General features: G+C 43.9%; 1 protein-coding gene across 19 annotated transcripts in view; it reads left to right on the top strand.

Annotated features, from left to right (window-relative positions):
- The window catches only part of TEAD1 (TEA domain transcription factor 1), a 262153-nt gene extending 241676 nt beyond the window's left edge, over positions 1-20477 (top strand). For 18 of the 19 annotated variants that reach the window (XM_047693330.1, XM_047693334.1, XM_047693336.1 and 15 more), the window contains 3 exons: positions 1631-1771; positions 6156-6308; positions 12747-20477. In XM_047693330.1, coding sequence (XP_047549286.1) covers positions 1631-1771; positions 6156-6308; positions 12747-12860 — 408 coding nt within the window. In that variant the 3' untranslated portion in view covers positions 12861-20477. The remainder of the gene's footprint in view (positions 1-1630; positions 1772-6155; positions 6309-12746) is intronic. The other variant, XM_047693338.1, reaches the window with a different exon arrangement.
- The last annotated feature ends 6853 nt before the right edge of the window (positions 20478-27330 follow it).

Consider the following 27330-nt stretch of genomic DNA (forward strand, 5'->3'; position numbering starts at 1 on the left):
CAGCCATAACCTGTCACTGGGCCCCTCCTGTGCACTTAAAGCTCCTTGGTTTTAGGATCTAAGACCCAAATCCTCCTACCACCCTCTCTCCCCTGCTCCCTCGATCCCAGCCATTTCTTGGCCTGGTTTCTAGTTATGTGCCCTTTGTGCACACTCAGGGCACGTCCACCTGCCCCGCTCAGTGCTTCTTCCTTTGGATCTGAACTGCCTCATCCTTGGAAACTACCTGAACCCTGAGGTTGGTTCTCGTGGCCCTCTGTGCCTCTTTCAGGAGTGCTCGTCCAAATGGTGATGTCTTCCCCACTCAATTGCAAGCCCTCAGCAATAAGGACCAGCCCAGGTCTTGCTCAATCTGGGACCCCCGGCCCCACACCAGTGCCTCATGGGGAAGAGCAGGTCAGGAGGTATTGGAGAGGAGGGAACCATCCATCAGTGGTCTGGCCACTGCTGTGGCCTCCCAGCCTCCCTCTGCAGTGGACACTACACCACATTGAGACGTCTGCCCCTGAAACAGAGCTCCGATCACATCACCTCCTTGTGCCAGAACTTTCTAAGGGTCCCTACTTCCTGCAGCATGCGATCCACACCCCTTTTTCAGCCCTTCATAACTTGAGTCCTGGCTGCATTTCCAAACTCACTTTTCCCAGTGGCCTTAGTCCTTGCAGAAGGAGGCACCCGAGGTCCCTTCTGCCCCCAGTGTCTCCTCAACCCATCTCTGCACATCATAACCATCCCATAAGCGATACCCCTGGCTAAAAGTCATGCCTTCCATTGTCTGGACTCTGAGCACCTTACGTGGTACTGTTTCTGTCTCTTACAGCTGTTTTATGTGCACAGCTCCCGTCTGTAGTTCTGTATAGTGTCTAGCATGAACCTCACATAGTAGGTAATCATCAAATACCTTAAATGAGTGGGAAATAGTAATTATTTAGCATCTTTATAAACCAGTTTTTTCTAGGAGCCATTTCCCTTCTGGATGCTGTAATTTGTAATAAAGTTTGTTTTCACATCTATTAATAAGTGGCCAGTCAGCTATAGATCTGTTCTTTTAAATATATGTACAGATTAGGGTGCCTGGGGGGCCCAATCAGGTAAGCGTCCGACTCTTGATTTCAGCTCAGGTCGTGATCTCAGGGTCCTGGGATTGAGCCTAGTGTCAGGCTCTGTGCTCATCTCGGAGTCTGCTTGAGATTCTCTCCCCCTCCCTCCACTCTTCTCCCCCCCTCTCAAATCAATAAATCAATAACAAAATCTTTAAGTATATCTGCAGATTAGTGACTGCGAAGTCCATTCTGCACTCCTTTCAGCACACATCTCAGAGGCCTCACGGATCTTTATAACAAGGGTACAGTACTAGTCTACACTGAACACAAGAAAGCAAATTGAACTAGATGTGTGTCGCTTGGCCTTTGTGCCAGGGCGACTGCTGGAGTTAGCAAGCTCTTCAAACACTGACCCAGCGGGCCACGGAACTTGTTTCTGGGTGAGCGTCACCTCCCTACCTCCTCGAGCCACACCTGCCCTCTACTCAGCCCGCATGGTCGGAGGTCTCCCAGCCTTCCGGTCCCCGGTCCTGCTTATCACCATGCCTCTGGCCGTAAGAGGATAACCTCCGTTTCCTTCCCAACAGGCCGACCTAAACTGCAGTATTCAGGACGATGCCGGGGCTTTTTACGGTGTAACCAGTCAGTATGAGAGTTCTGAAAATATGACAGTCACCTGTTCCACCAAAGTGTGCTCCTTTGGGAAGCAAGTAGTAGAAAAAGTAGAGGTAAGTAGGCATCTGTCCAGCGGGATCTTCACTCAAGGGCAGACTGTTGCCTTCCTGTCAGCTTGACATTGGGGCGGAGAGTTTTACTTCCTCTGGCATCTGCTCCTCTCCCTTTCTCCCGCCTCTTTCCCCTGTTACCTCTAAAAAGACAGAACGATCTGAAAGCACCTGGAAGAAGATAGGGAGAGGAAGGTCCACGCCAGCCCTCCCTGACCGCGGTTGCCCGCTTTGTGTGGCCAGCAGCATTCGGTCCCGCCCGAGGTGTTGTGGGGTGTGGGAGCAGTGTGGAAGTGGGGGCAGACAGTCCCTGCCATCCATCGGATGGTGTCCTTCCCACCCCCAGGTCCAAGGGCACTTCTAGATATTGTATGTTACAACCGGGGTGGAATTCAGCTGATCAGCCACCTGCCTGCTGTAAAGCTCAGACATCTCACATGGTGGTGGTGCTTTTGCCCTTTCCATTTCTTTAATCCTTTTAAACAGATGACAGCACATACTGGGGTCAAATACCTGTTTACAGCTTTTTATATTTCATGGCCTCCCTCCCTGTCAAAAAAGTGTGTTTTTTTTTTTTAACCAGGGCGGGTTGCTTTGTGTGACTGATGTCTTACAGTTGACATTCCACATAAAGTTGAATTTTTCAGTGTCTTCTGCCCGTCCTCTAGTCAATCCATGTGCAGCGAGCAGCTTTGGTTCATGGTGGTCCTGGAGCTCGTAGGTCCCAGAGCCTAGGCTCAGTGCGGCAGACTTCATGCCAGGGCATGGGAGAGAGCAGAGGCGATGGACAGGAGAGTGGGAGCGAGCATAAGGGCATTAAGACTTGGGGCCGAACAGTGAGGACCTGGGATGTCGTGGCCCTTGTAGCTTCCCGAGCACAGACTGGGCCTCCCTAGAATAGTGTTGAGGGGGTGACAGTGAGCCAGAGAGGATAGAAGAGAGTTGACTAGATGGTTGATGGGACCCGAGGCATCCTGGGCTTCCACTGAAATGGTAGCAGGGGGAATCCAGTAAGATATTCTGAATAGAACTTAGAAACTCACTGGATATTAAAAATCCACAAGGAGGAAGAGTCAGAGGTCCCACGTTTTGTGTTTGCAAGGACAGTGCTGCCACCAACAGAGATAAAAAAGGAGGGTGCTCAGGAGCACACAGTTGGGATGATTCCAGATGCAAGATGAGAATTTGGAAGACAGGTGAAGCCTGAGAATACTGATGGGAAATCCTGAGCATTCAGGATCATTGAGACTTTGGAAATGGAGAACTAGGTGCAGAGAGTGAATAGCAGCAGAGAATAAGGGTTTAAATTTGGGGAGCAGTAGCCGGCCCTGGAGTGAGCAAAAAGGGAGATAGCAGCAGAGGACAAAAATGGATGTGAGAGGAGGGGAGCCAGCTCAGTGCATGTCTGGAAAGCCCAAGGAGAGGGTAGGTGAGAAGGTGGCCATGTAATCATTGACAGGCTCGGTAGGCCTGCAGCCCAGATGACCTCCCAGATCCTTGGAGGAGGAGGGAGCACAGTTACCACTCAGTGGTTTGGAATGTAGAATTTTCCAGGTCGGCATGGCTGCTGGGTAGCCCCATTGTCAGGCCTCACCTGAGCTGGACCTCCTGCCTGGACAAGACAAACCGGACAAGTTACTCAGTGTCCCAGATTCTAAACTCTTTTTTTTTTCCTCCCCTGTGTCATGTCCTCCAGTAACAGACCCAAAGTCTTCTGTAAGTTCAGGGAGCAGGAAAAGATTGCCTTTGGCTGATGAAGGCCCAGGAATTTTCATGGAGAAGGTGGTGTGACTGTGGCAGGTGGAGTTTAGCTTTTAATTCACTTAGAATGTACTTCCCCGTTTGGTGTGAGATGGGCATCTGCTACCGTTTTCTTCCAAGTACACAAGCGTTTGTGTTAAAACCATTTATTAAGTGATTCATTCTTTTCCCACTGAGTGGATCTGAGATCTGTGTCCTTTAAGTCACCGCATATCCCTAGAGCCATTCCTGAAGTCTCCCTGATTCCCCCTCTGTTTATCTCAACAGCGTCCCAGTGCCATGTTGATTTGATTACAGTGGCTTTATAGCACATTCCTCTGCAGGCGCAAGTCAATCTGGCTGTTGTTTTCCATATATTTTCTAGGCTAGTAACAGTATTTATTCTTCAAAAAAATGAGATCACTTAAAAAAAAAAAAAAAAACCCAGTAAAGAAAACCAAAATCCTCGCTTGATCAATCTAATTGTAATTGTACTAGATTTAGACATTATTTTGGGATAAATTGATACCAGTACTAAATGTTTCCAGTTGAGAACCTGTTTGCATTTCTATCTCATTTATCTTAATAAGATTTTTATAGTTTTCACGTATAGGTTTATCCCTTTTTTGTTAAATGGATTCCTAAATAGTATATAATTTGTTAATACAATTTCTTATTTCTGGGTTTTAATTACAAGAAGAGAGGAAAGCTCTTGGTTTTTGCTTATCTATGTTTTACCCGGCCGTCTTGCCATAGTCTCTTCTTTATCTCCAGTAGTTTTTTCTCCCCCTAGATTCTTGGATTTTCTATGTATATGTTCATAGCAGCAGCGAAAACAGAAGGCTTTATTTCATCTCCTCTTTTCCAATGTTTTTGCCACCTTTTCTGTTTTGGTTATTTTCTCACCTTCTTTCCATTTGCTAAAACCTCCAACATTGTCATAAAAAGAAGTAGGCCGGTGAGTAGTGACTGCTGCCCATAGAGTTTTTGGTGTTTTACCATTTCGGGTTATATACGTTCACTGTTGGATTGTATAAGCGGTCTTTATTTTGTATTTAGGTGCTTTCTTTCTCTTCCCGTTGTGCCTAGGGTTTTTATTAGTAACAGCTGCAATATTTTATCAAATGCCTTTTCAGCATCTCTTATATGATTTTTCTCCAAGGTGTGGGCATCACGAGTTTGTACCCATCCCATGTAGGAGCCACCACAACATTCCTGAAGAAAGTCCTGCTTTGGACACAGTGACTCTTCTCTTGGCTGTTCTACATAAGATTTTAGCATCTCCTAAGTGATACTAGGACACTCCTCTTTCTAATCTCTTTCTGTCCATTAATTTCATAAAAAGAATTGGGACACCTGCCTATTTCTGCGGCCTGGCATTGTTTGCATAACAATAAGAGTAATTATTCTTTTAGATTTGCATAAAACTCAGCAGTGAAACAATTTGGTCTTTGTACCTTTCTCCGTGGTGAGTCTCTGAACAATTTTTTGGTCACCTCCACCGTAAGGGACCTACTGGAGTTTTCTCCTTTGTGGTTCAATATTAGTAATTCATACTTTGCTGGGAAGTCATCCTCTCTAGGCTTTTTTGCCTTACAGTTACACGAGGTAACCTTTTACAGATCTTCTGATCTCTCCCATAATTGTGGTTTTGTCTCTTTTCTCTGTTAAGCTTGTGAAGGCTTGATTTTGTTTTGACTTTTTAAAGAAACCAGTTTTTTAATTTATTCTGCCCACATTTTTTTATCTCTGTTAGCATCTATTTGAGCTTTTATCTTTATTAATTTCCTATTCCTGGTTTCCTTTGGTTTCTTTGTGGCTTGGGTTTATTTTGTGGGTTTTTTGTTGTTGTTTCATTTTTTTTTTTAATTTCAGACATGGTTTAGTTCTATAATTTTTTACCTTTAATTGTGAACTCATGAAGCTGCTTCGTTAAGTTTCCTCCAAGTAGAGCTTCATCAGGTCCCCTAAGTTTTGATGTCAAGTGTTTCCCTTTTCATTACTTTTGAGATAGTTTGTAATTTCCTTTTTAATTCTTCTTTGATCCAAGACTGTCTAGGGATGTGTCTCTTAATTTCTCAGTGTTTCCGTGGGATCTTCCATACCCGTATTTTCTTTCTTTTCCATGTTTATTAAAGACATAAATCACTCACAGTCAGGAGTTCGTGATCAGTGTGAAGTAGTTTTTCCTGAGGTAGAGAAATTAGCTGCCAAAGTCGTTGGTCTGTGAGGCCTTATAACAGTGGGGGAGGATTTTCTCTGGGCTCTTTGAAGAGTTGTAATTGGCTGGGCCTTGCTCCCCCACATCTCCAGGCAGAAAATCACTAAGTAGGTGATTATATTTCTTTCTGACCTTTGCTTTCTTTTCTTTCTGACCTAGACAACCCTTCTCTAAAGCTATCTTGTTTCCACTGTTTTTTGTTTTTTTTAAAGTTCCCAGAAAAATAATGGATTTCTGAGTATGGCATTAAGTTTGGAGATAGGATTTCTTTTAAAATAAGTACACTGTGTAACTAGTACAACAGCATCTAGCAGATGACTTCTGTTGAAAAAGGAAAAGAAAAATGCTTTTGAAGGCAGTAACAGCGTTTTCATGTATCTTGAAGTCCAAAGTGTAAACGTGCTCAACTCCTTTCTCCCCTCACAGACGGAGTATGCAAGGTTTGAGAATGGCCGATTTGTGTACCGAATAAACCGCTCCCCAATGTGTGAATATATGATAAACTTCATCCACAAGCTCAAACACTTACCGGAGAAATACATGATGAACAGTGTTTTGGAAAACTTCACAATCTTATTGGTAACTGTTTTGCCTCTTTCTTCTTGTGGCTGACACAGTCCGACGCTGGAGGGGAAGGGGGCAGGAAGGTGGCGGGGGTGTAGGGGTGCTGAGCAGGCTGTGGGAAGGTCACCATTTGAATCCACAGCACCCAGGGCAAAAGCTAGGGTTCTGCTTGGGCTCAAGTCTCTAGAAGAGACAGGGTCTCATCTGGCGAGGCTCATTAGCTCTTTGAAGCTCAGGAAAACTGGAATTCAGGTGGGTCAGTTCAGCTGCACGTTAGAAAGGCATGGGGAACTTCTTAAAATACTTTAAAACTTTTAAAAGCCTGACACCAAGGCGGCATCCTAGATCGACGAAATCAGGACCTCTGAGGAGAGAAGCCGGGCCTGAATACTTATCGTTCTCTAGGTCATTCCAGTGTCAGCCCCACGTGAGTCCCAGCCGTGGAGTAGGCAGATAGCAGATGAGACAAAAACTGAGTCAGTGGGTTCGTACTTCAAATACACCTTGACTCATTTCACGAAGGATTGCAAGGCCCTATAAGAAGTCATGTGCACTAAGATCGCAAAATACAAACCCTCGGCACCACAAGAAATGGAAATTAGAATGTCATGACCGGAAAATAGTCCCTATAGGCTGAAGAGTATGGTCAAAGCTTGGACAGCTAAAGGGAAAGTAAAAGCAGTGGTTGGTGCCCAGAGTCCATGATGGGAGAAGTTTCCTGTGCCCCTGGTCAGTGCTGGAGAGTAGGGGAGGATCCCCTCATGTTTAACTTTAAAACAAATTTCTCATCGGGGCTCCGTTTGGATACTTGGGAAGAAGGTTATAAGAACAGCAATGTCCTCAAAAATCTGCCTACAAAATACGTAGTAAGGGGTTTTATTAGGCTCATTTTTGAAAAAAAAAAAAATTAATATTCCTTGACTTAAGCGAAGGAAAAATGCCAAAACAAAACTTAGAAACAGGATTGCTCAAAGGGGCACAAGACAGTATCACGGTCACATACTCAGCCCTCTGAAGCCCTGCTTTGTTACGCTGTTACTAGGATTAAGAACTAGAATACTAAGAGCAGAAGTTCTTTACCCAGAGGTTTTGGACCCATGGCGACTAGAGTTCACCATCTGTGGTGTGCTACTTTAAAAAAAAAACAAGCAAAAAAAACCCCCAACTATCCCCACCCTCCCCCCTAAACCCTGATTTATTAGCATTTGCCCATTTCCATGGTATAAATACATCCTCCATGGTCAATTTCAAGGTACCAGTGGGCTGTCTAGCTCATAAAATTCCTTCGTATTTAACTTGCCAGAGCCAGAGGAACCCAGTTTCCTCACAACAGTATAAAAACTGAATAAACAAAACTTAAAAAAATTAAAATCCTAATGCATATCAGATTCACACAGGAAGTTTGTTTTTTTTTTAATATTTTATTTATTTGTCAGAGAGAGCACAAGCAGGCAAAGTGGCAGGCAGAGGCAGAGAGAGAAGCAGGTTCCCCACTGAGCAGAGAGCCCGATGTGGGACTCGATCCCAGGACCCTGGGATCATGACCTGAGCCAAAGGCAGTGGCTGAACCGACTGAGCCACCCAGGCATCCCCACACAGGAAGCTTTTAAAAATTCGGGGGGCAGGGGGTAGGGCCCACAGGGCCCACCCAGCATCGCCATTCTTGTTTTATTTTAATGGCTCCCGGGGTAGTTGAGACCCGCAGCTCAGGGGGATGGCAGTGAGCTGCGGGGAGTCTCAAGTCCACAGACACGTGATGGGCATACAGTTGGCTGACAGATAATTGTGCGTGTAATTTTCATTTATTCTTGAGAGAGAATCCCAGTGGATTCTCTGGCATTTCCATAGGAGACTAGCAATCTGGGGGAAACTTTGGAAAATCTGTTCTTTACCAAGAACAGGTTATTGTTTAATTAGTTAGTATTGTTTACCAAGAATATTAATTGATTAGTATCCTGTTCTGTAATGGTTGTTAGTGAAAATGGAGCAGATCCTGGTTTGGGGTGCTGGCGGGTCCCTGACCTACGGCTGGTTTCTGTTGCTAGTTAGGAACAGGGGACTTTGTGCTCAGATGGGCAGAAGGTGAGTGTGTCATACCTTGGTGTGGACAGTTAATAGCCTTAGGAATTCACCCAAACTCTCTGAGTGAATGGCCAGCCCATCTCTCTTGGAAGCAGTCTTAGCTGTCCTTACAAACCAGTTCTGAGTCTGTCTCAGCATTTTAAGGACTATGCCCTCCGTCCCTACTCCTGCCTCACAGAGCACAGCTGAGGAAAAGAAGGCCGGGAAGAAATTCAAAGCATCTATTTAGCCACGAAATCCATGAGACCAAATCAGTAGTTCTCCTTGAACTTGTGACTTCAAGCAGCCTGGCTATCCAGAGAGAGCATTACTTTAATTCCAGAATTTATCATTAAGCAACTAGAAAAATTCCTTTGCTGTGATGAATTAGTAGCTCTCAGTAAATATTTGCTAGAAATTTAGCATTTAGAAAAGCTGAAATTATACCAGCACTCCTGGATTATGGAATGAAATCAACTCGTTGAGAAAGGAAAGAGAGTACTTTTCAGCTCTTCCTCGGGGGCGGCAGGGGGAGATGTAGGAACACAGCCAGGATGGAAGCTGCCTGACGTAGTTGCAGGTATTTTACTAGGTATTGGATTACAAAGCCTGTGTCAGCAAGACCAGTTCCAGACCCTGCTGGCCAGTGAGCTAAAGTCTTTGATTTCAACAGGATGATACAGAAATTGAGGTGAACCTGTAAATGCAGGGCCTGAGTGACAATATCCAGACAGACTGAGGAAGACTGTCACTGAATTACAGGCCAAGTGTTCCCGTTGTCTTTGGAATTGCATTCAGACATACATACATACAGGTTGCTAGAAACATTTTTTTCTTTCCTTTTTTTGAATCTTCATCATGAAGTCTAGGACATATTCAGGGCACCTGGCTGACTCAGTTGGTAGAGCAGGGAACTCTTGGTCTCAGGGTCACGAGTTCAAGCCCCGTGCTGGGCCTGGAGGCTAAAAAAGAAAAAGATAAATAGAACATAGTCTTTCCTAGAGAGTTTGCAAGACAGTAAGGCAGATCATGGAGGCTCCAGGCACGGTGCTAAATCCTTTGTAAATGTGATATTATGAAATTCTCACTGCAGACTATGAGGTCGTATTTATTCCCATTTTATGGGTAAGGAGTATTAGGCCTCCCTGAGGTCACAGAGCTGGTGACAGATATAAACGAAGACTTAGAAGGATAGGAAAGCTACTTTGCGGCTATTTCATGATCACGCAGTCAGAAGACTGGGGTTTAAGATGCAGCTCTACTTAATGACATTGGTTTGGATAAGTCGCTGAACGTCTCTAAACTCAGTTCCCTCCTCCACTTATAAACAAAATGCTCTCGTCTAGATGCCCCACCTCAGAGGTTGTTGAGAATATTTGCTTTCATTCAGCTAAACTGTGGAGAGATTATAATCGCTGTCAGAGTGCAGTGCAGGCAAAACAGTGCCTATTCCAGAGCAAATCTTGGCCTGCTCCAGGGAAAGAGGCAGGTGAAGAAGTGGTTACAGTACATTCATACAATGCTTGCCTGTGGTATCCTTGGGAAACAGACACCTGGGCGTACAGAGTATTGAATGGGGCATCCTCAAGGCATGTAAACAGCTGGTGCTTAAGTTGCCTTGATGGGTAAACAGACATGTTTCAGATTTACCAAGAAAAGCGCTGTCTCATGGGTGTGTACTTACATGTCAGGGGCTGAGATGTAAACTAGATGGGGGTGGGGGGCAGCCATCTTGGAAGCCCCTGAGGGAGGCAGGTGCTCCTCAAGCAATCGCAAAATGGATGTCAACCACACGGAGGCTGGTGGCTGGCAGAGGGCGGTACATGGTGCCCAGAGAGCGGATGCCAGGAGCATTTGACCTGAGGAGGGAGGTCAGAGAAGGCTTCCCTCAGGCAGAGATAGAGGAGGCATCCCTGCCAGATGACTGGGCAAAGAGGGTGGAGAAAAGTACCACAGGTGGGCGGGCAGGTGGGAGGACTAGAAATAGGCTGGTGTGGCTGGTGTGGAAAAAGAGAGAGGAAAGCAAGGAGCAGGTAGCTGACTGGGTAGGAACAGCCAGATGGGGCTGGAGCTCCTGGGCCTTACTGGCTGGAGAGCTTGGAAGTTGAATACAGGCCATGGGGGTTGTTAAGCAAGAGGGCATTCTTGTCAGAGTTGTATTGTTCACAGGGTCGTTGTGGCTGCTGTGTACCAGGAGTAGGAAGGGGCAGGGTGGCTCCGGTGGGGGAGGCCAGCTGCTTTGCTGGTACCCTGGGCCATGGCAGTGGTAAAGGGCATGGGATCAAGGACTGTTCCGGAGGTACGAATAGCAGGATGTGGCATTTCTTTTTTATTTTATCTTTTTAAGGATTTTATTTATTTATTTGTTAGGGACACAGCGAGAGAGAAAACACAAGCAGGGGGAGTGAGAGAGGGAGAAGCAGGCTTTCTGCTAAGCAGGGAACCCGATGCAGGACTCGATCCCAGGACCCTGGGATCATGACCTGAGCTGAAGGCAGACGCTTAACTGACCGAGCCACCCAGGCGCCCCAGGGCATGGCATTTCTTTGCATATAGGGACAGAGAGATTTCCAGGACAGAAGGCCTGCATGCTTAGAGTCTTCTATTTGTGAGGGAAGGGGCAGGAAGTAAGACTAGGAAGGAAGGAGGTGGGAACCAGTATTCAGTCAAATCTTTACTACCCAGGAAAAAAAAAAAAGGTCAATAATCTATTACTTTATCCATTCCTTGTCTAGAGCAGTATGGCTTCATGGTTAGGGAAAAAGGTCTTCGAAGTCAGAGATACGTTTCTTCGGTGACAGTTGTGTGCCCTTTGGTCCACTCCCTGGCCTCACTTGCTGTCAGAGGGAGGTGACTGGGCACCCATTCATGAAGTTGTGCTATTATACCAGACAGTGTGTGTGTAGCAGTTCGTACTGAGCGGGTGTACGCTACATAGTTAATGTATGTTGACTATTATGTCGCTCTTCATTCCTTCCACACGGTTTTTTTTTAAGATTTTTTTTTTTTAATTTATTTGACAGACAGAGATCACAGGTAGGCAGAGAGGCAGGCAGAGAGAGATGAAGAAGCAGGCCCCCCGCTGAGCAGAGAGCCCGACATAGGGCTCAATCCCAGGACCCTGGGATCATGACCTGAGCCAAAGGCAGAGGCTTTAACCCACTGAGCCACCCAGGCTCCCCGCTCCACACACATTTTTGTTAAACAACTGTTTTGTGCCAAGCTAGTTACTAGGAAACACGGCCCCCATTCTTCAGGAACTTAGAGCCCACTGAATGACATGGATGTTAAAAAAAAAAAAAACAAAACCACAAATCTGTGTGTACTTACAGACTGTACTGTGTGCCCTGATGGGACAGTTAAAAGTGTGTGAGTTTGTATTCTTCAGTCAGGGGCCATACACTCGGATGCCTTGAGAGTAAGGGAAATGGAATGGGTGAAGCGGCCCACAGTGCGGGGGCGGGGGGGAGTGACATGCTGAACTAGGCCCTCAGATTCACAGTGTTTGAAGACACTAAGCTGTCTTCAGGCAAAACACACACACAACAGCATCACTGAAACTGTGGGGAAGTGGGCTAGATTTGCTTTTTTTGGAAAGTTACTTCTTAGAACGGCTCTGGGAAGCAGGCAGGGTCCAGTGCGGAGGGGCCACAGGGACCTGGGTCAGATCTGGTCACTCAAGGGAAGAACGCAGGCTAAGGCCACGGGCGTGAGGAGGAGAGAGCTGGAGTCCAGTGACTTGAACCAAGAGGGGAAGCAGATGAATGTTTCAGAGTACGTTTTGAAAGGTAAAGCCTGTGTGCATGGAAAGAGGGATCATTTGATGTGATTGTACCACTGTGCCTTACTCACTCAGCGTCTAGGGTACTGAGTCCCAGCACAGCCGGTTAACAGTGCTGAGCTAGTATTCGTGGAGCTCGTATCTCTCGTGAGCTGTTGTGAAACAAATCTAGTAAAAGTTTAAGAATAAGATAGGAAGCAATTCCTAAGGTAAACGACTGTCTAGTGGGACAGGATTCTAGAAAATGGTCTTTGTTGTAAAGAAATCAACCCTCCTAAAAAAAACCCGAACTAATTCTTGTGGGCTCAAATTAGGGGTGAGACCCTGTCCGTAAGGTATGTCTTATACGTGGTAAATACATGGTAACTAAGTTCAGCTAGGATTCAGCTAGGATTCAAGTCAGATCCCTAATTATCCTGAGTTGATACTGGAGGGGGCAGCGTGAGGCTGGGACGTGTGCAGTAGTCTCCCTGCTGAACTTGAGACCGTCCCTCTCCAAGCAAACCCTAGTTGCCATGGCACAGATGGACCATGTTTGCTATGTGGGGGTTTTTCTCTCCCTCTATGTGTCTGTGTATATATAAGTATATACTTTTTCTTTTTTTTAACAGGTGGTAACAAACAGGGATACACAAGAAACTCTCCTGTGCATGGCCTGTGTATTTGAAGTTTCAAATAGTGAACATGGAGCACAACATCATATTTACAGGCTTGTAAAGGACTGAACATGGTTATTTATATATATAGATATCTGTATATACACACACACACACATACGTGCACACACACACACACACTCTCCATTATTGAATGACTGTAAACCTCACCACACAGGGGGGTGCCCTGGCCCTGAGGTCACCCTGACTTTTCTAAATCCTGTTTGAGTGAAGTCATTATTTTTTTTTTCATGTGTTCATACTATCATTGTAGCTGTGAAGTTCTGGTACAGTTGTAAAAAGAGAAATCTGAGTGGTTTCTATGTGTTCTTCACATCCGCAGCCCACAATTCCTCGGGAAAGGTGAACCTTAAGAACCCGGGTCTCTGTCTGCAGAGACCTGTCTCTAATTGTGGTAGGAAAAAAAAAATTGAGACAGAACATTTGCCATGGGGCATTTACAGCCTTTATACAAATGTATTTAGTTCTGGTTTTATTTTGTTTTTTTTTCCAACATAAAATTCTTGTTTTAAGATACAAGTAAAATTAATCTTTAAATATAAATGTAAATTAGTACACAAAACTAAGAATCTTTAGACTTATCTTTGTAACTAATTAGGGTGGAAGTTATGAAAGAATGTAATTCACTAAATTATTTTTTAAATGAAACTTTTCTTTCTTTTTGAAGCCAAATGTTAAAATATAGCCTTAAATGCTTGGTAGAAATATTCTAATGAGACAAATTTGTACTTTTTTTTTTTTTCTCAAGGTGAAAACTAATCTCTTAATCCATTAAACTCTTGAACAGGTATTACAAAGGAAGAAAACTTCACCCCTTATCCTTAACATATATAGTATATTTAAAAAATATAAAATTGTATTGTACTAATGTGATGATTATTTAATGAAGAAAAAAAAAGGATGGCTCTTTTTGCAATAAGTAGATAAATACTGAAAACCTAAACGTACAAATGTTTATAGTCTTGTATGTGCAGTTATATTTTATATGGACAACCAAATTTTTTACCAAGATGAGTAAATGTTTGAATCACTGAAATTTAATAACAAAAATTGAAAATTGGCATGAATACTGCACTGTGAGCTGCAAAATAGAGAAAAATCCTGTGGCTGGGAGAAATTTCACCAACCAAACAAGAAAAAGGCTCATCAGTTTTAGCATCTCTGCTCCCCAGAAAATTGCAAGCAACTTTTCCAGCCTGTGGATAAATTCTTTCTGGTGAACCAGTGTGCATAGTAACCTGCCATAATGTGTGTGTCCATGTGTGTTTGTGTACACATCCACACATATACACATACAGTTATCAGACATATTTAATGAACATCTCTTTAATGTCACCAGTTTGCTAGGTGCTGATACGTACGTGTACACGTATATTTCAGTCTGTGTCCCTAGATCTAGATACCTTCTCAAAGGACATCTGTTTCCTCAGCATCTCTCGATAGTCACAGTGCTTGTTTGACTGATGTTGGAGAGGCCCAGCGTTTTCTCTGACTTTTTTTTTTTTTCTAACAGACTCATCTGGGAGGTTCTCCTCCCAGGAGAAATTCAACTTTCCAACCCAGATATTCCAAAGCATTGCCCAGGCAGAGTTGGTTCGAAGTGGCCGTGTGTCTTGGGTTATTTCTGTAAGTGCTTCACTGGGAAGGAGACAGGGTTACACTCCCCAGCTTCCCAGAGGAAAGTGACATTCTTACAATCGCCAGGAATAGATTTCACACAATAGAATGTGAAGTAAGTTTTTTAAGTTGTGAAACCTATCGTGGCTTTTTCATCAAGCCAGAAAAGAAATACCTTGTTCTTTCACATCCTAGTAACTTATCCGTTTCCTTGTCCCACCACCTGCTCTGATCCTGCTTGGATATTGGTTAGAGGGTCTGGTGTGGCTGGCTTGTGGCCAACAAGCCACCAGACCAAGCCTGACTTCTCCAAGACTCATGCCACCGGTTCCTGGGAAGACCAGTGAAAAAAGTGCAAAACTTCTCCCATTTGGAACGCACACCTCTCATATAAACCAGTAGGCTGATGTCTGTCTTCCCTCCGTGAAAAAACTACCATTTATTCTCTGATTCTAAGGGGCCTTTGAAGGATTGCCCTAGTGGTCTGCCCTTTCATCTGGCCTTCCGTGCAGGCACCGAAGCTTCTGCTGTAGTCATCATACTTAATGACTTCTCTTGGGCAGCCCTCCTAGGAATGTTCCTTTTGCTTCTGTCTCCCACATCTTTCCTCAGTGGAAACCCCACTCTCCCAGGGCTAGGACCCTATGAAGCGGGGGGGGGGGGGGGGGGGGGGGTAAAGGATCTTCTATGTCCAGAGCCAGCCCAGAACTTCAGCGAGAGGAGTATCTGATTCCCATTCCCACACAGGAATGGGGCTCTTCTGTCTACCAGGAGGCCTCTTGGGATTTACTTTTCAAAGCACAAATAGACCCCAGAAGAGCAGCTGGAGGGTGGTTCTGCTGGCTGAGGGAAGGGCACACCCCGGCCTGCTGAGCTCATGGGGAGGCAGGCTGTGCCCTCCTCCCCCAGATGCCTTCGGAGCTGAGTTTGGGGCATTTGCATGAACACGCTGGAGGATAGCTTTTTGCTCTTAAAAACATTTCTAGGAGCCTTAAAATTTTTCTTCTCATCTTGTTCTCCTAAAACTTTCTCTAGGGCAGATATTTTCCCTATCTTAACCACAGATCCAGTTACCCAAACCCTTGGCCATCTCTGTCTCTGCCAAGTTAGGTGCTGGGGTGGGGTTTCTGTGGCGGTGCCTAATGCAAGTCTGTCTGTAGTCTTTCATCCTTTGTCGTAGTCTTCTCCCTTGAGCTGGCAAGCTTCCCCAACCATAAAAAAGCCTTTCCAGGCCCCTGTCCTTACAGCTTTTGGGTACCAGGTCTCCTGGCGACCCTACATCACCAGCCTTGAGTCAGGGGCATCTCATACTTTCCTGGGGAGCATGGAGGCCCATCTCTCACAGCCAACCCAGGAGGGAGCTGAAAAACTGGACTCTGGTCTGTGGGCATTCTTTTCCATCTTAGCAAGAGCCTTAAAATGACTCCAGAACAGGTTCCGGAATCCCAGAAGGTCTGTGTTACTCTTCAGTCAGGGGCTCTCAGCCTTGATACTGTTGGCAAGTTGAGAACAGTTCTTCGTCCTGCACCACGTCCCGGGCCTCCCCCATGCTCTCCCTGCTATCGCCACGACCCAGAGTATCTCCAGACATTGTCACACGTTCTGTGGAGCCCAATACGACCCCCAGTGGAGAACCCCTGCCCTAGACCCTACAGGTCACAAATACCATATTGGAGATCTTCTTTTTCCCTTCCAATCTCACCCCGAGAAAGCTGCTGTCCCAGGAGCTTTGTTTCAGGTCATGAAGAGGCAGGTAGGAAGGTTCCTCAAATGACATTACGTCCAGGTCTCTTCCCCTTCAGGGCATCTCCCACGGCAGAGTCTGTCTTGCTACAGAGGCTTCCTTCATTCATCACTGGGGATGTTGGGAATAGCAGGTCACCCCCATCCCCATGATCAGCTCGAACCTCTGTAAGGTGCATCTGTGATCTGATCTTCATTCCTCAGTTTACCAGCTTTAAAAGACATCCCAGCTGTCTTCATTATTCTCGTAAGCATCTGGGTCTCACGATTGAAGCTTTTCTCATTTCGGTAAGCTTCCTCTGGTCTTCTGCTTTCTGCCCTACACTCAGTGCTGTTTTTAGAATTTATGGAAGCCTTTGGAACACTGCATCTTTAAGGTTGGAGGAGAGAGGGACCAGTTCTGGAAGCAGGGGGTGATAGATTTTTTTCCTTACCGAGCTAAAAGAGAGCACAACCTACTCTCTCCTTCATTTAGCAGATGAGAAAGTTGAGATCCAGAGGGGAGGTGACTTGCCCAGAGTCACCCAGCTGGTTAGTGACGGAATCAGGGTGCGGCTCTGGGACCTCGCCACTTAATCCTTGGCCTCTTCCAGTGAAGGTGGTTCCTCTTCGGTGCTCATGCCTCAGTGATCCCTACAAAGATGTGCACAGGCTCAGTGCGGAGGACGGGGGGGACTAAGAACCCCCCCTCAGCCAGAGCACGGCATCGACCCGATGCTGACGCCGCTTCCCCCATGGAGCCTCTGGTCTGATTGGAGCTACACGAGGCAGCCACAAGCAGATACAAAAGCTGATGAGCCTTTTCACTTACCATGAGGACAATTCACCTGCCACAGAATCTCAAGTCCATTTTTTACCTGCTACGCAACCCAGCCGCCATGTCCCACACTCAGACCAGCCAAAAAGCAGCCCCTGTTCCCAGCACTTGGTGTTAAAAGTCCCCAAGTGAATTTAACCCAAGTCTTCTCTAGGTCTCGATACTGTAGTGGCTTTAGCAGTCTGTTTTTTGTACAACCTTAAATTATTTAAACCGGCTGAGATGACAGTCAGTCTTACAAACCAGGTACATAGGATCTGTCTAAGTTCATGTATGCTCTGTCTGGTACACTACACCTGTCCTCACGAAGGGTAGAACCGATCCCGTGCGTTGGCGTTCACACCCGTGACAGCGAGAGCATATGTCTGCATCGCTTCTTTCTTTCTGTTGACGTTTCTGTGGCAAAGCCCTGCACGTGTCATTTCTGAAAAGCCTTAAATCTTTGAGACATTGTGTGTAGGGTGTGCAGTGCCGAAGGCTGCCTCGGAACTGTGAGCCCTTTTGTAAGCTGGAAGCATTTCTCTTACTACTGTTCCTTTTTTTAGGGAGTTTTAAATTCAAAGCTGCCAAAGCGTTCCAGTAAGCAGTGCCTTAGTGATACCTAGTCGTCTCCAGCCCTCCGCATCCATTCACAAATTGGCCCCATATTGGAAACCACACAGGCAAAAATTGTTTGCATTTCTCTTTCGTAAGCCCATTTTTTTCTCCAGTTCTAGAGGACACTGACCACTTGGTCTAAAATCGGAAACTGAACACGAGGCGGTTCTTCGACCGTATTCTCAAATGTATATACCAAAACGGAAGGTTTTCCAACTTCGTAGTTTACTCTGAGAAGCAAATTGTACTTTTAAAGTTGCCTTTTAAATTCACGACCAAATACTTAGCTATTTATGAATCTTCTGCGCTCTAGCATGGAAGTGCCTTTGGTTTGAGATTCCAGCTTAGAAAAGTGCTGCCATATAACGATAATTTGTAGAGAGACCAAAAATATTCTGAGATCACCGTAATGCCTTTGGTTTACCAGGATGAGTAACCAACCACAGGCCTCTGTCCACAAGGGCGCGACGCGGACCCTGCCTGCCGCCACCATCGTCCCACAGTAGCAGCAGCAGGAGGGACCCCAGGAACTGTTGTGTGTGTGTGTGTGTGTCCGCGACCCCGGGCGTCCTCTCCGCCCATCACCCGGCCCTGCGTCCGCGCCAGGGGACTGCCACACAGACGACAGACTTGCGGCCGGTGGACAGATCTGTCCTTCCCCTCGTGTGCGTGTGCAGTCTCTGTGGAGGCTTTCTTTTCCATTCCGACGACAGCGCACACTTCTCTGGTCTACGCAGTGACACCACTCTGGAAGTTGGAAGCCTCGAACCGAGATGCGAGTGCAGAACAAAAATGAGTTAGGGTCATTACAATTGAAGTGTTCTTCTTACGGCGAAAATGTTGACTCTGAGTGTTGTGTACGAATGTGCGATGAGAAACTTCCAAAGAGCACCATTCACAATTTGGCATTTTCAAAGAATGTTCCAGCCCTCAAAGGGCAACCCTTTAGAGTCCCTGTCGGCTTTTATCAAAACCTTGTATAGATCGGGAAAACTGATAGAGGTAAGGAAGAGGCGTGGAAAGGACCAGAAGGCAAAAACACCAGCCAAACAAAAGCCAGGAGGAGAAAAAAAAAATGGTCTTTACCCATATAGACTTCCAAATGACACCAGACATCTTTGAAAGTTCGCCTCTGAACTCTTAATGCATATGTCCTTTTGTCTCTCCCTGGTGTCTTTAAGATTACCCTGTCTGGGCTCTGAAATTTCAGGAGTGATTTCTATCCACACCATGTTGTGAGTATTTATAGAAATTTCTACAAGAAAAACAAAAACAAACAAACAAAACCCGTCAAATGATGAAAAGTAAAATGAGCTAACATGAGCGCTAGTCAGCCGCTTGAGTTCGGCCCTCCCTCTCCGTACCTGCGTCACCCCTGGAAAGGAACTCATCAAATGCTTGTTTTCCTGCTTCTCTTTTCAACTGTTACTGCGCTTTGTTGGTTTGGCAATAGTTTTCTCTCATAAACTCATTGCTTCTGTTGTGAAGAGTGAAAGTCTTGTGTTTAAAATTTACTGCATTTGCAAGGATAGTTTCGCTGAAGTCATGCACCATTAACTAAGATGAAATATCGGTATTTATTGTCCTACTTCCTAAGGCTGTAGCTTGTTTTATTCTTTGTGAATTTGCAGTGAGTCGGTCATACACCACACTACATCATTTTAGTTTGTTTGAAATGGCAGTTACGTTCCCTCTGTTCCTCATTAAATGGGGTCAGATTCCAGGCGATGCCAACCTCTCTCAGGTAGGCTCTTTTGTCTGCCTTCCATTAGGAGATGGTTTTCCCTTCCCCTGTCTCTGAGAGAGGCGGACAAAATATAGGTGTAAATCAGTTGGAAACCAGTCTCTGATTTTATTACACTACTATTATTATTATTATTTTGGATCAGTCATTTTCTGTGATTAGTTTGACTATGTAAATTAGATATTAACTGCACTTCTTTAAAAAAAAAAAAAAATACATCTCCCTGTTACCTCCTTGAAAGATTCACATCTGTAGGCCTTTGTCTATAGGCTCTAGCCTGCAGATAAGGAAAAAAAAAAAGAAAAGAAAAGAAAGAAAGAAAACAAAAACAGTACGTGCCTGAAAAACAACAAAAAAAAATTTTGTAACGTTTAAAAAAAGAAACCCGAATAGCCTTTAATTCTTTAACATGCTTAAATTTTATGTAAATTGGTTTTGCCACATGTGTTTGTTCACGTTCTAAATGACTTTAATGGGATTCTCACAGTCGGTGTCTTTGTGTCCCGTGTATACTATGGGCTTGTGACGTAAGCGCTTCATCTGGTCAGTGGTCGCTTTGATATTGTACTGCAGCTGGGAGGGGGCTCCGGAATGTGCCCCTGGGTGATAAGGTTCCTCTCGATAGATTGGAGAGATGGGGGTGGGGGGCAAATTCTCACACATGTTTTCTTAAACTATTTGCAGAAACTTTCAAAAAGGCATTTGGTTAAACCTCTTGGCAGTACAGTATTCTTGTATTAATGTCTGTGTTTAGGTACTGGTACCATTTTGTTTAAAAATGTTCTAAGTGTTGGCTTTAAAGTGAATTTATCTTTAGTATGATAGTTATATGAAAATTATAGGGTTTGTGTGCAGAGAATTTTTTTATAAAGTGCTTTGTAAAAAAAAAAATGTATTCTAGCTTTCGCGGTACATATGTGTGATAACTTTAATATCCATGACAGTTAAGTGCAATTATTTCATCACTCTAAAAATGCTATTTTTGTGTCAGTTCCTGCAGGTGTTTTCATGTCTTTGCAAAGTGACACATTTTGATGCCTTCTTGATAAAGTGGTAGACATTTTGTAGCTTTCTAGAAACTTTGTATTCATACGGTATCAATGAAAAATAAAGAAAATGAAAGTGTGGGTTACCTTTTTTATCTGCAGAAGTGTCTGTTGTTGAAAATGACGTGACTGTGCGTTGTGGGGGAACTGTGGGGTTCATGATTTGGGTGGGTGCGGCACAGCCCTCTGTAAGAAAGCCTTTGATACATTAGGTGTGTACCGTGTGGTGGGCACTGGGCAGGTGTGTTGATACAACGTGGATATATTGTTTCCTTTCATTCTTACCTTAGTTCCAAAGTCATTGAGGTTATTATCCCCACCCCAGGCTCAGAAAAGATGGATCCATCCGCAGTCATGACTGGTGAGTGGTGGAGCCTTAAATAGGTCACCCTGATGCTCAGGCCTTGACTCACCCCTCCCCACCTAACCTCCCTCCCCTGCCTTGCATACCACCCCCCCCCCCCACGTAAGTTCTCCCCTGCCCCATGGGTTTATTTGAAATCTGAGGTAAAGCATGCTTCAAATCCCAAGAGTCCCTCACTGGTGGGAGTGGGAACAGAGAAGAAATAGTATCCCATCTCCTTTGAAAAGAGCCATTTTCAGCATACCGCAAGTCAAGAGGAATGCTGTCATCCACTGAGTTGCTCAGAGTAGAGGGAAGGGAACTATGGAACACCCTGTTGAGGCCCTAATGTGTGCCAAGCACTGTTAGAGTCACTATTTTCCCCAAACCACGTTCTCTTGAATAAAGGAGGCATTTCCTGTTTTTCAATAAAGAAATTGAAGCCCGAGAAGCTGAGCCCTTGTTAAAGTCATGAAAGCTAGTGACAGGAATCCAGAGCTAGAAACGCCTCCTGCCCTGCAGTTCTAGCTCGACCACGGGCTCTGTGCCACCTCTTGCCCTGCCCCTCCTCCTCCAAAACAAGGTGCTCTGATACATTAAAAACATATTTTGTTCGCGCCTGTGGTTCCAGTTAACTTAAGTTCAGCAAAGATGGAGACACATTTGGTAAATACCACTGAGTAAAGGGATTTAAAGAGCAACGGGCAGGATAAATAAAGGCCTCTAGTAAGTTGAGGGGTCAGGCAACTTTGCTGTGAACCCCTGATCATTTCTGTTTGCCTTGCTGTTGGCAGTAGACTAATCAACATAGCTACTACTTATGGAAAGCCAAAATAGCTGCGTTGTTAAGTCATCAGTGAGCAACTGATAAAATTCCAATTAAAACAAAACAAAACAAAACAATGTGTAAGCCTGTGAAGCCTTAGGGGTATTGAAACTACCTTTAAAGACACTTTTGTTCTGTTTAATATCCTATATATCAGAGGTAGCTAGGTTGTTTTAACTAGCAAATTGGCTGCCCACAACCTGACTGCCCCCCCCCTTTTTTAAATTTAAAGTAAACATTCTCCTATTTGCTTTGGCTCCCAAGATGCTCAGACTTTTAAGTTGTGTTCTGTGCTGATAAGGAACCAACTAGAATGTAAAGGCATAGAAAGGTTGAAAATAAAGGATGAAAAATATACTGTAAAACAAAAGCTGATGTAGCTATATTCTTTTCACACTAGTATAGCTTGAGGAGAAAATTATTACTAGAGTTCATGGGGATTATTTCAAGGTGATACAAGTTTTAATCACCCAGGAAAAATAGAGACTCTAAACTTGTATGCACCTAATAACATAGGCTCAAACTTATAAAGTGAAATTTGAACTTCCATAGTAGGAAGTTTTTGAACAACATTGGGTTATTTATAGATAAAGCAGACCAAACACACAAACACAGGTCAGACATAGGGGATTTGAACAGCATAATTTAATGTGCTGTTCTAGTTTATAAGCTACAGAGTAATGAACACAGCAATCGGGAGCCTATACATTATTTCCAAGCACGCATTGAATTTTTATGAAAACTGCATTCAAGGCCAGGGGTTTTGAAATTATAGTCTGTGGGCCAAATCTGGCCTGCTGTTTCTTTTTGCATATAAAGTTTTATTAAAACACACTTCTAGCCCCTGCTGTTTACTTGGTGTAATGGCTGCTTTCGTGCTACAGTGACGTAGTTGATTAGTTGTAACACCCTGTAGCTCATAAAGCCTGAAATAATGGCTACCTGGCTCTTCATAGTAAAAATGTTTTGCCAACTCCCATTCTAAGCCAAAAAACCAAGGTCCTAAAAAGATGTCTTTGTTTCCTATTCGCCAGTGTGTAGGTTTTCTGGCAAATGGCTGTCTATTCCTTTGATGCCCTTTATGGGATGCTCCTTTGTGGCATCATAGCATTCTTCCTCAAATATCCCAGCCTTCCCTTTATCAGTGGGTCTAAGAACAGGCTTAGATCTGGAAAGGATATGGATAGTGATTTTTCATTGCAGCACCTGACATCTCACCTAATCTTGCTATCTTATGAGCAATACAGTCAAGCAACACTTTGATGGCTGCCCACCTGTCTTGTCCCTATCTTGCCATGGTCCACTAGCCATCTTCACAGATCCCCTGTGGGACCAGGCTTCTTGGTTTCCATCCGTTGCTGCCTATTATAGTAACTACTGCTTTGCTTCTGACAGCTAATCACTACCACTTGGTCTCTGCTGTCCCAGAATCATCTCTCCATTCAAATAAGGGAAGCCAATTCTTTGTCAGTATCTCCTGCTATCAGCCTTGGCCTGCAGGCTGCCACTGAGTTTCTTAGCAATGCTTCTGCCCTATTCTCTAGAGCATTTACTATTTCAGTGAAAGGACTGTTTTCTTGGCCTTCTGGGGCACATAGACAAGTGGCAGATATTCTGAGCTTAAATTATAACTACCATCCCGTGTCTCCCACTCCCAGTTGTTGCCTCTTTTAACTTTCTGAGCTCTGCCTCAGTACCAAGGCAGTTCTAGCACCTCTGCATTTTCTCTACACCATTATTCCCTCCAACCTTCAAGGAACCGCCCAGCTGAACCAGGATCATCTCTAGATGTTCTTGCCAGGATATTAAATTCTGAATGGTAGAAGAGTGTGGCCTCTACCAATAAACCCCTTAACCTAGCCCAGTCTCATGTCCTCAAGATTCATTTCCAGGCATGTTCTGCCAGTTTCTGCAGGGAGGAAAAGCACAGACTAGCCAAATCCTGCACTCTTGGTGGTAAGCCATTTCCTCCCACATTACAGACCAAACTTCCCCCACTGGACATGCTGAGGCTTTACTCTAGTGATTGATGAGGTGGGGCAGATCTTGAGACGGCAAATACTTTATCTTTTGAGGCATCCATTTCAGTTGAGCCCTTATCATGGTCTCCACGCAGGGTAGGTTGCTGTCCCAGCAAGAACGAGGGACTTAGTAGCCCAGAGATTCGGAGGAATTGGGTTCAAAGCTCTCAGTGTTTCCAACCTGATGTCCCCACCCCATGTTTCAGGGTGCTGCTACTTACTTTGAGGGCTTGACTGTAACACAGACTAGTGAAGGCTGTGAATTCAGCTTTATTTGTAATTTCTGGCTTGGTTTCCGGCAGTCTGTCGTCCAGCTGCATGAGCTAAGGATTTTTTCAAACGCTGCCAGGAAGAGCTTTTACACGATGCCCTGAGTTGAGCGCGACATTTTCTTCTTTCTGTGCGCTGATGGCACTTAGCAGCAATCAGCCTATCCCACAATTACAAGTTAATACCACCCTCCCATGCCAGGGCTTGCATGAGTTAGTGCTTCCCCTTCCTTGTAGGTCCAGTGCCAGTTTCTCAGAGGTGCAGTCTTAGTTATTGTGGAGCTGTGACATTCCAGGGGACCAAATGTCTTCATTTAGGTCACCCCACAAGTGGATCTTGAAAAAATTCTTAAGTGCAGTTTATTTGGGAGCCTTAGTAGACATTAAGATTAAATCTTAAAGATTTCACTAAATAAGATACAATGTTATGTTCGCTATGAAGATGAAATATTGTACTTTGGCATGTGCTGCATGAAACAGTCTTAAAATAAAACGAGAGAACCACAAAAGAAAAAAATATCCAGAGTCATCTTTCGGTAATTGATGGAACAAGAAGACAAATATCAGGGAACAGGTGGGAAATTGAAGTCTTGATTACGTGGGTGTGCATATACACTCCATCATCACGACACTGTCATTCATAATTTTGTATGTAAAACCATGTTCTTGGCAAGTGAAGCAAGTGTCAATGCATTTCAAAGGGTTGCTGCAGTATACGATATTCTCTGGCCACAGGCAATTAAGTTAGAAATCAATATAAAAAGGATCTTTGGAAAAGCCCCACATATTTGGGAATTATTAAACATTTCTAATTAACACATGAGAAAATTTAAGTCATGGAAATTAAGAAATACTTGAAACTATATAATAAAGTAGCACCTAAATAATGTAGAAAGCAGAGCAGTATATGGGAGGCATGTGACCCACATGCTTAGGAACATGCATATTAGAGAAGAAGGAAGATGGGGCGCCTGGGTGGCTCAGTTGGTTAAGCGTTTGCCTTTGGCTCAGATCATGATCCCAGGGTCCTGAGATGAAGTTCCATGTCAGGCTCTGCTTAGTAGGGAGACTGCTCCATCCCTCTCTCTCTGCCTGCCACTCCCCCTGCTTATGCTCTCTCTCTGTCAAATAAATAAATAAAATATTTTTAAAAAGAAGAAAGACTAAAAACTAATGAGCTAGGCATTCATGAAGTTAAAAAAAATGGAAGGAACTAATAAATATAAGGGCAAACAAATTAAATAGAAAACAAACATGATAGAGATCAACAACATCAAAAGTTGGTTCTTCAAAAATACTAATAAAGGGGCGCCTGGGTGCTCAGTGGGTTAAGCCTCTGCCATCGGCTCAGGTCATGATCTCAGGGTCTTGGGATCAAGCCCCTCATGGGGGGGGGGGGTCTCTGCTCAGCAGGGAGCCTGGTTCCCCCTCTCTGCTTGCCTCTCTGCCTACTTGTGACCTCTCTCTGTCAAATAAATAAATAAAATCTTTTAAAAAAATACTAATAAAGTCTCTAAGCCCTTAGCATGGTCAGTAAGGAAAGGAGAGGGAGAGAGAACCAACCTAACAAAAAACAGTAACAACCATGAAAATAGGAACATCACTACAGATCTTATAGATACCAATAAAAGTGCAATGAAATAGATAAAAATATAAAGTCTATGCCAATAAATGTGTAAGGATAGATAAAAATGATGAGTTCTTAGAAAACTAGAACTTATGTAAATTGCATCACAAGAAGAAGAAATTCTGAAGAGAGTAGTCTTACAACCCTTAAAGAAAATGAAATACTGGTTCCCAACAGAAAACCCACACCTAAATAGTTTACTAAGTAGCATTATCAAACTTCAAAGAAACGAAATCCTGCAGTCTTACACAAAATACTCCAGTGCATAGAACAAAGGATACTCTCTGGTCTTAGCTTAGGTCTTCTAGAAAGCAGAGCCTGAGGCAAGGATTAAGATACTAAAACTTTATTTGGGAAATGCAAACTCAGCAGAGTAGATGAGAGGAGGTAAAGCAAGGGAAATCTTATAAGTGCAATGTGATGCATTAATGTATTACTGTCACTTCACAATGAGTTGAAACAGACATACTAGATCATTCAACATGTGAGACTATTGTGTGAATTTTACTGGAAAGTTTTCTGGAAAAAGCAATATCTTGAAATAGTGAGAGAGGGAAAAGGAAGTAATTTGGCTATCAGGTAACTTCCATCTCCCAATTCTCACTGGTCATCAGGGATACAATTGCATGGCCCTGTGGGTGGCATCATCTACCTCTTAGGAGCTATTCAGGAATTCAGATCCCATATCTCATGGTCATGTTTCATTAAAGTCCAAAAGTGGAGGGGAAAACCGGCATGTGTGGGATGCCAGTCAAGGCAGGGAAAGGAGGCAGTCAAGGGTATATCTGAGAAGGTATATAAAGCTTGATTCTACGTATACTCCCCAACTGATGTTATAAGCCTAGAATACCAACAAGAATAATATGAAGAAGGAAAATTTTAGGTTAATCTCACTTGGGAGCATAAATCTGACAAAATATTATCAATTTTGAGTTTAACAATGTACCTAAAGCATAATGCATGATGACAAGATGGGATTCATCCCAGGAATGCAAGGTTGGTTTACCTTAGAAAATAACCCACGTGATTCACATCAACAGATCATCTCAATAGATGAAGATAGATGTGTCTGGTAGAGTTCAGTGTCCATTCATAATTTTTTAAAAGCTTTTTAGCAAATTAGGACTAGAAGAAACCTTTCTGAACTGATGAAAGGGACCTATAAGATAATGAGCTAATGGCAGTAGCATTTTTTTGATGTTGGGAATGAGGCAAAGATGCCTGTATCTACCACTTTCACTCGACATATGAGGTTCTAGACAGTATAATAAGGCAAGAATAAGAAATAAGAAAGGGAATCTACTCTGCCATTATTCTTAGAAAATAAACTTGTACATGCAGAAAATCCAAGAGAATATATAGATATATGACTAGAATTTAGGAGTAAGTTTAACATGTTGCAGGGTACAAAACAACATACCAAAAATAAAATTGCATTTTTTTGTATAATAGTAAGAAATAGAAAAATTTAAATATACCAATTGCTTTAAAAACATGAAGTACTAAAGTATGAACCTAACAGAAGCCGTAGGAGCTCTTTATAGAGAAAATGATAAAAATGCTATCGGAAAGCTTTAAGGAAGACCTAAATAAATGAAGAGATCCAAATGTTCACGAACTGGAAGAATCAATTGTGTAAAGCTGTCGGTTCCAACAAGTAAATCTATAGATTGAAATCCAAGTAAAAATTCAATTCCCTCCACTCCCCCAATTAGGCGAATGGCAATGCAAGGGACAAAAAATCGTTAGGAAACTTCCGAAGATAAGAACGAGTTAGAAGACTGTGCCACTAATCAATTAATTTTCTCTTATCTCCAAATCGACCTTCTCAGCCTTTGTGAGTATGCCACTGGACGCTAACACCTCAT

The sequence above is a fragment of the Lutra lutra genome, chromosome 10 (genome assembly GCF_902655055.1).
Source record: "Lutra lutra chromosome 10, mLutLut1.2, whole genome shotgun sequence".
Taxonomy (NCBI): Eukaryota; Metazoa; Chordata; class Mammalia; order Carnivora; family Mustelidae; genus Lutra; species Lutra lutra.